The 15,004-nt window shown below is 45.2% G+C and overlaps 1 protein-coding gene across 3 annotated transcripts in view; it reads left to right on the top strand.

Moving 5' to 3' along the window:
• The window catches only part of samd11 (sterile alpha motif domain containing 11), a 63,046-nt gene that overhangs the window by 44,333 nt on the left and 3,709 nt on the right, over positions 1-15,004 (top strand). For all 3 annotated transcript variants that reach the window (XM_007577311.2, XM_007577312.2, XM_007577314.2), the window contains exons 7-11: positions 2,770-2,923; positions 9,461-9,576; positions 10,619-10,697; positions 10,829-11,637; positions 14,063-14,196. In XM_007577311.2, the coding sequence (XP_007577373.1) occupies positions 2,770-2,923; positions 9,461-9,576; positions 10,619-10,697; positions 10,829-11,637; positions 14,063-14,196 (1,292 nt within the window). The remainder of the gene's footprint in view (positions 1-2,769; positions 2,924-9,460; positions 9,577-10,618; positions 10,698-10,828; positions 11,638-14,062; positions 14,197-15,004) is intronic.

Consider the following 15,004-nt stretch of genomic DNA (forward strand, 5'->3'; position numbering starts at 1 on the left):
TTCTTTTATAATATTTTACATATACCCTCTGAAAATAATCTGAATAATTTGGAGTCACGTTCCACAGAATAATCTGCAAATTGGTGAATCTGTGAATAGGTGGCGGTCCACTGTAATGCTGTAATTATTTATTTGTTTTACTTTGAGAGAAGTGAATGAGCAGAAAAGCCAAATAACTTTCACTTCTTTGAAGACTATCTAGAGCAAGAGAAAGCAAGTCTGAGATGCAGCATCTGAGTTGATGCCTCATCCTGATCAGCTGCTGTAAAAAAAAAAAGAACAGTTCTCAGCAGATGGCTCCATGTTGCTGCTAAAATACCAATTAGGTCTGGCAAACTGCTAGGCTTGGTATTTCACATAGCGTATGAAAGGAGTCTAAAGATCCAAATTAAAATTAGTTCAGGATTTTTTTTATTTTACGTAGAGAAACAATGTATAGCACACAACCTTATAGAAGTGGGGTTATCAAATCCAGGCCTGGAGGGCTGGTGTACTGCCACTGTTAGAGGAGGCAGTTCAGCCATTTGACTCAGTCAGGTGTGTTGAAACACAGATAAAACTTGGACAACATTGGCCTCCTAGGTCTGGATTTGAGGACTCTATTTCATCAAAACTTACATTAAACGCACATGTTACCAACTCGCACTTAAATCTTGGATGCTTCTATTATTTACTGAATTTAACTGAAAGAAAATAACAGAAATCTGTTTTTGCTAAATACTTTGTGTAATGTAAATGACTAAAAACGCGTATTTTCAGTTTTACTCGTCTTTTCCTTTCAGCCGTGAGTTTTGGGGTTTCGAGTGGCAGCATCCGACTCCTAAAGTTAGGCGATGGGATACGGTCGGGATGCCTTTGGGTCTGCAGCATTGATTCCTTTTAAAATCAGTTGCCTGGGAGGATGTTGTAAAGGTCCCATAATAAAAATTGCTAAAGCATCCCTTTAACAGAGCCAGCCATGCAAAGTAATTGGTGAGACGGGATTGTGACCACAGAGAACTCAGAGGTCACCTGTTCCTCCCTGTCACAGGCGCACAACAGCCCGACTGTGTGTTTTTGTGTGTGCGCTCTGGGGCTTCACTTCCCTCTCATCCTTCTCTTATCTTTCTCAACCCACCTCTACCCCGCCACTTCCCCACAGACACACACACACACATGCACACACACACCCACGCACTCTTGTCTGCCGCCAGCCGAGTCCCCTGTGGCCCGGCGCAGCAAACAGATCGATACACCGGAGCTAGGCCGCATTAATATCTGTCGCTTCGCCCCCCTCCCACCACCGCCCCGGCGCCCACTCAGCTGCTTCAGTACACACACGCACACACAAAACACACAGTCGGGCACGCACTAGCAGGCACCTAAATCACGCAGACACACAAAAACACACATCACACCCGTACCAGCGGCGGAAATGGCCCCTAGCTCCCGAGGGATCCGTCTAATTAAAAAAAGGGTGGTGGAGGGTCGGAGGGGTGTGTGTGTGTGTGTGTGTGTGTGTGTGTTAGAGGGGGGGAGTGGATAGATTGAGGCAGGGAGCGAGAGGGAGGAGAGAAAGAGCCGGATGGATTTTTCTCTCATTAGAAGCCATGTCTCCTGGTGTGGCCTGGCCTGGCTGATAATGATGAGTCCTCTTCTCCTGCGAGGGAGAGAGAGAGAGAGCGAGGCCGAGGGAGCGAAGAGGTGGAATGAGGCGAGCGTTTGAGGGCAGGAGGTGGAGGTGGAGGGACGGAGGAAGGGGGGCATGATGATGGTGGCGGCGCCGGCAGGGGTGTGGAGGAATAAAAACATCGTGTGCTTTTTTTTTTTTTGGTTATTTGTTCAAAACAGAATCTGAGCTCCAGTTTTCATAGTGTTGATCTGCTGATGCCAATTTTTTAAAATCATATTCTGATTTCACTTTAAGAACTATAATATGAGAAGATACATGTTAAATATTTTTAGAATCTTACTGTTTTGAGGTTCATCGGTTATTTACCGTAGGATCAGAAGCGAAGTCACACTGTGTGTGTTTGTAGGAAAGCAGTGGCGGTTAAATACCATTTAGATCCCTGTTTTGCTATTTTAAAACAACGATGAAATGATTCTTTTATTAGCAACTAGCAGGGTTACTGCCGTTAGCATTACTAAAACAGCCATTTCTGTGTGTGACCTGCTAGCGTGTCCACCATGTTTCAGCGCTAATGCTGATGACTCAAAAGCATGAAACAGAGAAACTTTGCTGAACTCCATTTAGCCTTCCTGTTACTTGATGAAAGTCTTGCTCTCTCTCAGTCTCTTGTAATGAATCCAAGGCATGTCATAGCATGTTGTAGGAACCTTTACTTTAATGTAACACATTGATAGTTTAAAAAAAAAAACATTACTTATGGTTTAAATGCCTAGCTTTGAGTTGTCTTTACTCAGTAAGAACTTTCACGCCAAAAGCTGTTTTATGGTGTGTTTACTGACTGGAAAAAAATATGGTATTTTTAAGCTTTGGACTTGCCGGTCTCCAGTAAGGGATAATCAATTCAGCCACCAGATGATTTTCTTTTTTTCTCACCCATTCTTAGTATCATTTTAAAATATTTATGTTGAATTAGTAGTTTTTATAGTTAAAAAAAAAGCTTCCTTTCATTGCCCTTTAATCTCCCAGTAAACCAATATTCAGGCACAGCAAGTTAGTAGATGAGGAATTGGGCAGGTTTTAGCAGCCTAAAACTATAAATCCATCCCGATCGTTATGATGTCGTCTCACTGATCTCTGTGCTTCTCCTGTTTCTGCAGACATACTGCGGGCTCGTCAGGAGGCGCTGGCTGCGGCAGTCAGGAATCCCGCAGCCTTGGAGGCCCACCTGCCCTCAGCGGGCAGCTCTTCATCATCCAGCCAGAGACGTAAGCAGGGCCTGCCGCAGCACCGCGACGCGCATTACACTGACAGGTAAAAAAACCTGCTACGTCACAAACAGCTGCAGCCCTTCCCTGCTTATAATACAAGAAATTATAAAAGATTAAACAAATAAATAAATAAATAAGCATCGCCTCATCCTCAGGTGGAAGGTGCAGAAGAGCTGAAAGGGTTAAACACCTGTCAGTTTTCATCAACGCACTATTTGCAGTTTTTTCTTTGTATTCTGTCTTGCTTTTCGAGAAAGATTTAATCTTATGTTGGGCTTTTTCGCTTTGCCCAGTTTCCACACACACACGTGCACACACACACATATATATATATATATATATATATATGTATTCAGTAACATCTCAGCTATACCGCTGTGGAGTTGCACACCTGCTCTTCCTCTCCCTCCCCCCCAGCGTTGGCCCCTACGCCTCCCAAACAAAGCCAGGGGCAGCGGGAGTGGGCGGGTAATTGCTTGTCGATTATTTATGTGGCGCGGGAGAGGCGGGGGATCGATAATGGGCCGGCGGTGCGGCAGCAGGGGGTGTGTGTATCTTTATGTGTGCTTGTGTGTGTGTGTGAGAGCGAGGCAGAGAGAAAGATTGGTGAGGGGTAGGAGGGGGAAATGAGCAGGAAGCAGATCGGCCAGGCGCTGTGTGGTGCAGCTCTGGGAGACGGTGGGGGTGTATATATTTTTGTGTGCTAGAGCGAGGAGGGGGTAGCTTAGTGCTTGCGCATATTTGTTTGTTCCATTTTTTGAGCCGGCGCTCTGATGCGCGCTCATCTATGCGTACTAAATCTGGGTTTGTTTGTGTGAATATGTCTACTAATTTGTGTGTGTGTGAGGGTGAGAGGCCAGTGGTGCAGTGTGAACGTAGTCGGTGAGGCGCGCCTGTTCTCTGACAGAACACTGAGTAATTAGCCACACAGGACTGGGGAGAGTTACCCACGCCTCACCGTCCGTCCATCCATTACTGTCCAAACCCATCCTCACATCTCGCTGTGAGCTCTCTTTAACCCCATCCCTCTTAATACGTGCTTTGCAGTAAATTAAAAAAAGATTGATGAACGAGGAACATGCTGCAGATAACTTCAGCCTGGTGTTCGGCATGTATGTAATCATCTGCTTACGGGCCGTGTGATGACAGGACAAGACGAGGCTAAACTGGCTGGTTATGACTCTTGACATTAGTTAGCCTCTTGGCCTATGCTTCAGCTTCTATTTGCTTGTGCTGGTATAAAAGTTATTCTTCTAAAATCAAACTCTAGGTGTTGTAAAAACCTTTTCAATGAAGAGAAAACTTGGGAAAACAAACTTCCACGCAAATCCCTGATGACATCACAAAAGGCAATTGAATATTTGGATTTCTTGTTTTTTTTCCATTTTATTTACACTTTTTAAATCAAATTTGTCCTTCAAAGGTGTTCTATTTTATACAGGCACAACAAATATGTGCGCCGTGCTGGGACTTGATTGCTGTGTCTTTTGTGATGTCATCGGCTAAATCGCACAAAAACCGAATTAGCGGGTTTTATTTATTTATTTTTTTTGATTTTGTAAAATCCTACAGTAGGAATCCATCCATACCAAGCTGTGCTTTTATTGTAAGTCTGCATGCATAAGTGAAAAGAAAAAAAAAATCACCACAGGTTAGTTTCTTTACAGAAAGTAACTAATTTGATGGAAAATCTTAGAGCTACTCTTCTTTGTTTTCTTATGTGCAGAAAACTTTTACTTAATCTTTCCTATTTGACTCTTACTGAAGGAAAGTGACTTCCACAGATCATTTTGTGCCAAGTATGTGTCAATTCGTTCGCATCCCACTTTGACAACCCCTGGATTTAAAAGTAACTTTCTCTAATCAGTTCATAGTCTGTTCTAATGAAATATGGCAGTATGACTCCAATGAAATTATTTAAGAGAGTTAGTGTTTACCCCTATACTAAACTGTCTTTTACTATAAAGTACAGTATTATGCTTTACTTTATAAAGTATAATGAACAGCAGTACTGTTTATTATAGTGTTTAATTCATGAAAATACTGCTAAGAATACAACCGATACAAACGTTTTAGGTGGATTCTTCAGTGAGCATCACTGTTTTTGCTGCAACAAGCCACCAGTTGATGATTGCATCAGTCAAGTTGAAGTATCCACCAAATGACTGAATTGGACCAATGCATTCCCATTGGGCCTGTTTTAGATTTGTTATGGGGAACATCGTCCTTCGCTTTGCAAACATTTAGAGATTAGCATTGAAAATTACTTACTACAGGTGCATATAGTAATGGCATACATATTACACGGCCAAAGGAAGTTCTCTGTTATGCCGTTTTATTCTGGTGCTTGGAGGTGCTGCTTTTGAAAAATGTAAAGATTTTTTTTTGTTTTTTTCGTGTAGAAGAGTATTGAAATTCAGCAACAATATGTGAGGGTAATTTAATCTCTATTAAATGAGGGATAAATCTCCCTGAATACGCTAAGCAGGCTCCTCCAGTGGGTAAATACTCCAAAATGAAATATGATTTTTGGAGTATTTCCAAAAATACTCCAAAAATCGGTGAAAAGTTGTAGTCGGTGAAAAGTTGTGGACCGTGGCTTTTTCATCCCCTTGAAGAGAATCCAAACGACACAGCATAACATTTTCTCTGAGCCGTAGTGCGCATTCACTGTTGCCATTGTAATGATAGTTTTAGGGAAGCCCCCTCATGTTTTTACATGACAATGCCCCTCTGTGGGGTCTATAAAGAAATGTTCTGAAGACCAGTTCCAAAATGTAGAGAAAAGCGTCTCCAGCCTGATTAATATGAGTGCCAGTGTATTGGATGCATCAGGCAGGTGTAATGGTGTAAAATCTGCACCAGTTGTCCTCAAGAACCGGTGGGAAACGTGAGGGTTGCACGAGTTAAAAGTGAAGAGAAACTTGTGAGTGAATCTAATTGCTCGGTTAAAGTAAAACAAAAACGGCAGCAAAACGAAAGCGAGCGAGCGAGAGATGGAAGCTTCCTCCTTTCTAACTCTCTCCGCAGCTCACCTTTCCATCGACCCCTCATCATTGATTATCTGGGGCCCATTAGGGCCCATTGTTAAAAACAAATCATTAGGGCTGCTCGATAGGCTTAGAGCCTGGCGCTCCATTTGTCTGGCCTTAAATGGCACTAGGCTCACCAAACATGTGCAAAGCAAACAGGGGAGGAATGGAGGGAAGCGAAGAGAGTCGAAAACACGGGAGCTAAGAACGGGGGTGAAGCAAAAGGAGACGGCGAGGTGACGGAGAGAGATGAACTAAAATAGAGAGTAAGGAAATCGAGAGAGTGCGAGATAAGGGGAGGAAGAGGGGCGGAGGGAGGGTGCAGGGAGCGACGGAGATAGAGGGAGGGAGAGAGAGCAAGCGTGGAGGGAGCCTCATCCATTTTAATGAGCTTCCTGTGTAAATGTGTTCCTGCAGAGAGGGAGCCGAAGGCGGCCGCGCGGCGCTCCTAATCCCCCCACGCTTCAGTCATTAAGGGCAGCCCTTCACACACACACACACACCAACACACACATACACACACAGGGCCTGCGCTGTTGCAGGACGGGACCGCTGTCGCCGCTCTGACAGGTCGCCACACACCAGTGAATTCCCCATGAGCCTGCGGCCCCTCTGCAGGGAGAGGTCCCGCGCGATGATGAGTCCACCTTCCAGTTTGCATCTGTGCTTCTTTTTAGCCTTTTTGCAAAGAGTGGGGGTTGGAGGGGGGTGGGGGGGCAGAAAAAAAAAGGTGAATGTTTTTTCTTCATCTTTTTATAGCATGTCAGTGGTTTGCCAACAAAATGCACAGAGAGTGCTAAAAGAAAACCACAGACTCGGAGAAATAAGTGCACACAAACATGTGTGCATCATGCATCCAATACACACACATTCGCCTAATGTCTGCCACTCCTTCCTCAAAATTGCCTCCTATAAAAGGAGGAAGAGAGGGAGAGACGGAGGAGAGGAGGGGAGTGTCAGAGTCAGACGCACTCGTTCTCTGCTCCCTCTTTTTCCTCCCCGTGATTAGGCCTAATTATGGTGGCGCAGACGCCTGGCAGCCCCAGTCATGCAGCTTTAATTGACCGTTATTCATCTGCGGGCTAACGCTAGGCAAGGCGGCGCAAGGAGAGGAAAGAGAGAGGGAATATCAGAAAGAAAAGGAAGGAGGGAGCGAGCGAGGAGGTGGAAGGGGGGGGGGGGGGGGGCTGTGATGAGAGTGGCATGCGGGAGCCGCGGTGGGGGTGGATGAGAGTTTTGCGGACGCCATGGCGTAGTCTGGTGGAAGTGCGCGTCGCGGGGCTAATTGCTGGCCCTGAGGGATTAGGCCAGGTGATTACACACTGGGCGGTGTAATTACATAAGCGGCGGCTAACGGGGTCCTGGCTAGAAGCTCCGGGGTCACGCGCCACAGCCCTCACCCAAGATTAATTGGAGCTGCCACTGGAGTGCGAGGCACCGCCGGAGAGAACGGTTATACGATTAGTATTAACATTTCGGCGGCAATCGATGAATACACACACACACACACACACAGATGGCTAACCTTCTCCCCCCTCAATCTCATCTGCCGTCTCCTGTTCAGCATGTGTCCTTGCCGTTTAGAGCGGAGGGAGACTGGCGGGCGCTGGCTAATTTGAACACGGTCTCAAAACAATATCTGCGGTTTCATGCGTCCCAGCGTTTGGTTTTGACTTTGTAGTTTGGCTCCGCTCGTTTCCTGTGTGTGTGTGTCGAGCCGGTGTTCACACACAGTCGAGCGTTGATCGTTGAGGTGGTGACGGGAAGAGGTTATGCGGAGCTAGAAATTGAACCCCAAGGAAGGTCGTGGAGAAGGCTTCGCTACCCACCCTAAGGTCAAAGCTTCATCCACTTGACATCTGCCTTGAGTGATGCGGTTCAGTCCTGTCACAGCTTCCTATGGTAGCTTAAATAAAAGGTCATGCTTCTTAACATAACACCAAACTTAAATGTGTATATTGTTTGGATTTTATGTCATGGACAAAAAGTGGTGTTTAATTGTAAAATTAATGGTAAATGCTGTACAAATAAACGTCTGTGTGGCATGCATATTTAGCTCCTGAGTCAGAACCTCTCTCTGTAGTTACAGTTCCTTTTCTTTTTACGGTACAGCTTTGCACACCCACTACCCAATTCTGACCCATTCCTTTTTGCAAAGTAACTTCAATCTCAGTCGGATGCAAGAAGTTTATTTTGAGGAATTAGGATACAGAAGGGTTGACTTCTCAATTTAACACCTTGAAATTGGCCCCTGTCTCTTTAAGAAGCTTGATGTCACAACAGTGTTCGCTCTGTTTACAACCTTTCTTAGGAGCTTTGGATTGAGAAGTGGTTTCTATACAAGCTCAGCAGATGCGCCGTTCCACCAGGTGTTTGTTAGTTGCTGCCACTAGTCTGGAGGAGCCGAGCGAGGAAGCTCAGCTGGAGATTGCAGCTCTGAGGAGGAGCTTTGTGGAAATAGGAGGTTCTTAGTGATTAGCAAGCACTGATGCACTGCTAATGGTTGCTACTGGAGAGTAAAGGATTTCTTAAGCATGCAGGAAATAATCAAAGCAACACTCCAAGAATTTTTTAAATAAGGAAACAACATTATAACATGATGTAAAGCGCCAAAAATCGATTTTACATAATACTTTACAATGCCACTCTGCTTTGTGAAGGTCTTTCACGTAAAATACAAATTAAAATATATGAATGTTTCTGGTTTGTAACAGGACAAAATGTGCAAAGGTTCAAGGGGTGAAGTTACATTGGCAAACATCGTCTGTGCTTCTTTAGCTGAGACGAAAGAAGTGAAAAAGGAAGGAAGAAAAAGTGAAATAAGCAGAATAAACAGACAGAATGAAGGGCTTGAGCAGGAAGACACTTAAAGGTGAAAGAAAGGGGGGATGAAAAAAAAAATCTGTGAACACAGAAGTGTAGAGTTGGGAGTAAAGACCAGACAGAAAGAGAGGGAGAAAGGTGAGAGGCACCTTTCCCCCTCGAGGAGAACAAAAGACGACCGCAATAATGGAGAGGCCTTTTCAGAACGAGAGGTTGCAGGATGCTCCATCTTTTCAATGCGGTGGAGAGAGCGGCGGGGAGGGAGGCTGAGCGAGGGCCGTTTAAAAAAAGGGAAGAGGAGGGATGAGTGTTAATTGGAAGGTCCTTCAGCCCCGTGGCCCCGGTCAAGACGCGGGGGCCGCCCCAGCTGTTGGAGCATGACACACTGGCATTGTGCATTCAGCCCTCATTATGTGTGTGTGCGTGCGTGCACGGAGAGGCTGCAGGGGGAAGGAAAGAGTTGCCGTCCAGGGCACAGCAATGGCCAACGGCGGATGCTGCGTCGTGACAAGACTGATGAGGCACCAGGGCCTCTGGAGCGCCTCTGATAAAAATACTCTGCTCAGTATTTGTGCATTCGCTTTGGAGGCGAATGCACACTTTTCCATTCTCTGAAGCTCAGAGCAGGGAGAACCCTTTTCTGTTCGTGAAGGTGCGCTTCGGCTAAACCTGCATAGCGAAATCTATTTGTGAACTAATGTCTTCGCTTTGGTTTGTGTCCACAGAGAGCTGTCCCATCCGCCGCCCCTCCTGTCCCCTCCAACTGCTCCTCACGTCACCTTAGGGCCTCACCTGCGGCCCCCCTTCCTGGGCATGCCCTCTGCCCTCTGCCAGACTCCTGGTGAGTGATGAACATACTCTATCTATATGACTCCAGCTGATTTAAATCAAATGTTTTTATTTTTACAATTTCCAAAAGGAAAACACTTAAAACAGGGGCGTCCAAACTGGTCTGAGGGTTTGCAGTCCCTTGATGCTTTTGTGTTGTTGAAATTTTCTCTAGCAAATGAAAATTTACCTAAAATGATAAATATTACGTATGCGTCTTTTGAATCAACAAAGAATTTTTGTTTTAATTTCCTAGTAAATGGTGCAAGTCGAAAGCAGACTTGTGCAATTTGGTAAAATCAGGAGCTTTTGAAGAAAGAGTGGCCCACATACTGTTTTTGGTCTGCAGACAGATCAAAACAAATTTCTATAAAGCAAATTGAAAACCAGCAAGAGACTGCTTGCTTTTTGTTTAAGGAGGATGTATTATATAAAATTCGCTTTTCGAACTTTATTCTTCCATTTCTGCTTCTAAAAACAGTCCAAGTCCAAAACAGCCATTTGTTTTCTGGCAATATGTTAATGTTTTTTGGTATCTGGAAAACGCACCGTTTCTTAAAGCTCACAGTTATTAAGTCACAACTGGCGGGCAATGCGCAGTTACCTAGCAAAACCCACTAATCCCAGCCCATCACCTAGCAACCGAAGCAAAACTCGAGCAAGACGAGTATTTTGCTGCTGATTTATGATTCACAAACTGCTGCTGCATGTTTCATGGCTGCTGTTGGAGGCTCCACTCTTCTGCTTCTGGGTCTGACTTGCGGGTCAAAGACGTACCGTTGTACTACTGTGCATCTGTTTGCAGCTAGTTTCATGTAAAGTGTGAGTGTAAACACTGAGTTGGGAGGCGTGGCCAGCTGCAGCTTATTTGGATTTAAAGCAACAACAAGAGCTCCTGCAAAAAGCTCTTGTTTTTGTCCGCTACATTTTTTTTGTGCACAAATATTTAGCGGACATGTTTTGCTCCAAGTAAGTGCAGATATTCCCATGCCCTTTCAGCACAGAGCTGTGAAATGATGTAAATTTGTGTTTCTGACGTTGTGCGTCTCTTCCAGGTTACGGGTTCCTGCAGCCGGCGCAAGCGGAGATCCTGGCTCGACAACAGGAGCTTTTAAGGAAGCAGAATCTGGCCAGGTTTGTTGCATTTCATAAAATATATGTTGAATGTTTAACTGCAGCTGGATTTGTTGCATAAAAACAAGCGATGTGAGGAAAAAGAAGGAGAAGTTCTGTTGGATAAAGTCTCTGTGTGTTTTTCTTGTCAGACTCGAGATGTCGGCAGAGCTGCTGAGACAGAAGGAGTTGGAGAACCTCCACCAGCACCAGCAGCAGCAGCAGCAGCAGCAGCAGCAGCAGCAGCAGCGACTGCTCGGGTCAGACCCTCTGGGAGCCCTTCCTCCAGGCTTGCCCCCCGACCACCCGGCCCTGCGCAGTCTCCACGACATCCCTGAGGGACACCCCCTACGCGAGGAGCTGCTCCGCCGTTCCAATGCGATGCTGGTGCTTCGCCACGGGGCCGCCACTCCCCTCCTCACCCTCAACCAGCAGCAGCAGCCAGGGGCGTCGTCCACGCCCAAGGACACGCAGGCGCAGAGCTCCGTTGTCGGGCTGGGTGCCGAATCTAGAAAGGCCAACCGCAGGGAGGCTCAGACGGAGCTCCGCGCCGGGGATCACAGAGGAGGAAGAGACGACGGGGGAAGGGAAGGAGACATGGAGGTGCACGACGAGGAGATGAAGGACTCGGATAGCGAGACGGAGATGAGTGAAGAGAGGCGAGAGGGGCTGGTTTCCAAGCCCGACAGTAAACCCAGGGACAGAGAGAGGAGCAGGGGCAAAGAGGCTGGCAGCAAGGCGGGGTGCGAGAGCGCCAAGGAGACCGGAGGGAGCTCAGGGAGGCTGAGCGCCTCCAGCTCAGCAGATACCGAGTCACCTAGTCGCAACCTTTTCACCCCTGGACTTGGCAAGGCCGATCTCAAATATCACCTGCCACCGGGTTTCATACCGCCATTGCCTGCTCTTCACGCCCAGTCGCTGCCCTTTGGATTTCCCTACGCCAGCCCTTACTTTCCTGCGGGTGAGAGTCTCCAACACACACACACTCGGAGCTTAGAGGTGACATGTGAAACCCATTAGCATCACTCTATGTGTGAATGTCTCCAGTGTGGCGACCTCTACTTGTTAGGGGCCCTGCCTTTGACCCCAGAGTGACCCATGCACACACCCCCAGCAGCACAGCCACGAGAGCAAAGCAGGGGGAGGAGGAGCAGTTTGTTGTCCGCACACACACAGGCCGGCCTGCTTCTGGACCAACAGCAGCCGCTACACCATTTATTAGACCGTTCCCTGAGAATAAGAAATTCAGGATGAGCAACAGAAGTTAGACTGATGTGAGACTCGCTGTATTTCAGCCTCTTGTTAAGATATAAAATACCCAGAATATTTTACAAACATATTTTTAAAAAAAAGTTTAACATGAACTCATTGCTTTCATTAAAAAGAAAAAAGATAAATGACTAGTCATACTGCTGCAAAAACTATTTTATTTTATATTCTATCACCACAGCTGCACTGCTCCTGCTTTTAAAACAAACCTGGAAATCCACATTTGGAGGTTGTTTTTTTTAGCACTGCAGTTCATAACTTTTACAAAATGCATATTTTTTTTCTTTTTACATATTTGTTAAAACTGGCACTATGTTGTGATAACATAGTGCGAGACCGATGATCTTAAAAAAATTGAGCTCCTCTGCCTCTTCCTGGTGGTCCAATCAGAGCCAGGAGGAGGGGCTTCGCCCTGTCAATCATGTCCATGTATGCCGTGCTCACACCCTCCATCTTGCTCTTTGCTAGACTACAGCTAGTTCCCCACAGAGGAGCCAAAGACGATGGTGAATGAACAGTTTTCCTGTAACATTAGGTTGCTCCTTTCTTTGCACATTTAACCAGCAGTCTTGAGCAGCACATACACAAACATGATTGACAGTCATAAGACCTTCCTCCTGGCTTTGATTGGATGCTTCTGACAGAGCGGTGCATTTCCGTAGATGGCTGCAGGACCACAATGAAGAAGAAGAGCAGCTCAAATATTTTTAACAGATTATCTATATGCTGGGATATAAATAATCTGAATGACATAGTGGCAGTTTTTAAAAAAATATGTAAAAAATAAATAAGTAAAGTTTCCTGCTGCAGCTTTAAGGTTCAACCTGCTGATTTCAATTGATTCAGATTCTTTTCTTTATTGTAAGGACTGCGACACATTAGAGGGAAAAATGCTCTGCAGGTTCTTTGACAGAGTTGGAACCCAACAGGAAGCAATATTTATGTCAGAAACAAGTTGTAGATGACTGGAAATGAACATTTTAATAAATGCGTCCATCTTAGGTCCTAAATTATATTTAGTTAGGTCTTAGCTACCTGAAGTCCTAAAAGGGGTGCAGGGTTTAATGTTTTTATCTTTTTAAATCTTTTTCAAAATCTCTTTTTCTCACTGTTTATTCTATGTCACATGCTGTTTGCATTTTAATTATGTAAAGCACTTTGGAATGCCTTGCTGCTGAAATGTGCTATACAAATAAAATTTGATTGATTGATTAGATATTGATTATTCAGTGCTTCTTCCCTAGACTTTTTAAATTTATTTCATTAATCAGTGGTCATCATTTATTGGGGAAGTTTGATTTTAGTATTAGCTGGAAAAAATAAGACAGCAATTTAGGAAGAACTTTGGTGGCAACGACTTTCAGTATTTAGCCAACTTCAGCCTCTTGATTAATCGTTATGTGTGTTTAAATAGCATTGTTTTTATTTTATATATAAACTTAAGCAAAAACAAAATCAATTTAGAAGTTCCTTTCATATATAATTAGTTGTTCTGCAGAATTCATTTTGCTCTTCACTGAATAACCTGCACAAGCTAATATTAGCTGGTTGCTTATTTAACACTGATGCTTGGTGCTCCTTTAGTTTCCACACCATACCTGTCTGTTTTTCCGTGAATTGAAATATTTCCGAAGACAGAAGGGGGAAAAGTGCAGCAGCCTTTCAGTCAGCTGGCCAGCAGTGCAAAGTAATATATGGTGTTTCTCCATATAGCTGGCGACTTTAGCACTTTCTCTAGCATTCCACAGTAGGAGCGTTTTTTTTTAAAAGGCTTGGTGCCTTAGCAACAGTAACCAGGATGTCGAACTGCTGTTTCTGCTTTTCCCTCACTGCTCTGCTGATTGGCATTTCCCCACATTACTCAAACAAGACCATCACTAAAGACACTCAGACGCATCGATCCTGTCGATTCACACGCATCGATTGATCTGCTCCCTCCACATCAACCCCATCTGTTTATCTCATTATTAGGCTTTCTTCCTTAAACCCACCCGCAGCTTAAGAGTGACCGCTTTTTTTTTTTTTTTTTTTGACATATGATGCAGCTGTGTGGCCTCTGCATATATTGACATCATTTTCACACCGCTGATTTTTTTTTTCCCCTCTCGTATTTCCAGGCTCTTTGGGGGGTCTTTTCATGGACGGGGAGGACTCAGCCACGTCAAACCCTGTGGAGGACGTCAGCAAGTGGAGCGTGGAGGATGTGTGTGGCTTCATAAGCAGCCTGGCTGGATGTGCCGAATACGCGCAGGTGAGAGCAGAGAGGAGAAGACGGAGGCCAGGGGCAGGCTAAAAACCACAGAATAGTAGTAATAACAGCAGGTACTCTGAAGGGTATTTTAAGATGAACGTCCTCATGTTGAGGTGGTGACAGTAAAACAGCTTTCAGGTTTACTGGGAATGTGTGTGCGGACGCATGAATGCTCAAGCTTCCTTTCAGCAAGATCTGTGTGCGAATGAGAGGGATCAAGTGTGCGTGTGAATGGAATGTATGTACAAGCATCACCAGTCCAGCGTCTGGGAACAAACAACATTTTAAAACTTAGTGTTTGCAGAACCTGGTGGCACTTTAAGATGTGCTCAGTGGTGGAAAAAAGAGAAGATCAGATTTTTGACTTTCAAACCATCATTGATTTTCCAGATCCAACTTTCCAGAAATTCCACAAAAGGAAAGTAAAACAAACAAACGAAAAAAAGAAGAATCAGAGGAGGAAGGAAAACTGAGTTCCTCCCAGAAGGCCGAGTTTTTCACCCCATCTCTGAGAGCCCAGACACCTTGTGGAAGAAACTCATTTCGGTTGCTTGTATCCGCCATCTTGTTCTTTCAGTCGCTACCCTGTGGTTGTGATTATAGATGAGGGTAGGAACGTAAATCAGCCGGTAAATCGAGAGCTTTGCCTTTTGACTCGGCTCTCTCTTCATCACGACAGACGGGTACAACGCCTGCATTGCTGCAGACGCAGCACCAATCGATCGCCTGCTCCACTTTTTCCTCATTCCTTAACGCCCAGAGACACTTGAGGCCCAACACTTGGGGTAGTTGTCCAACCCCGACCAGG

Source organism: Poecilia formosa, unplaced genomic scaffold (assembly GCF_000485575.1).
Source record: "Poecilia formosa unplaced genomic scaffold, Poecilia_formosa-5.1.2 Scaffold437, whole genome shotgun sequence".
In the NCBI taxonomy this organism is placed as follows: Eukaryota; Metazoa; Chordata; class Actinopteri; order Cyprinodontiformes; family Poeciliidae; genus Poecilia; species Poecilia formosa.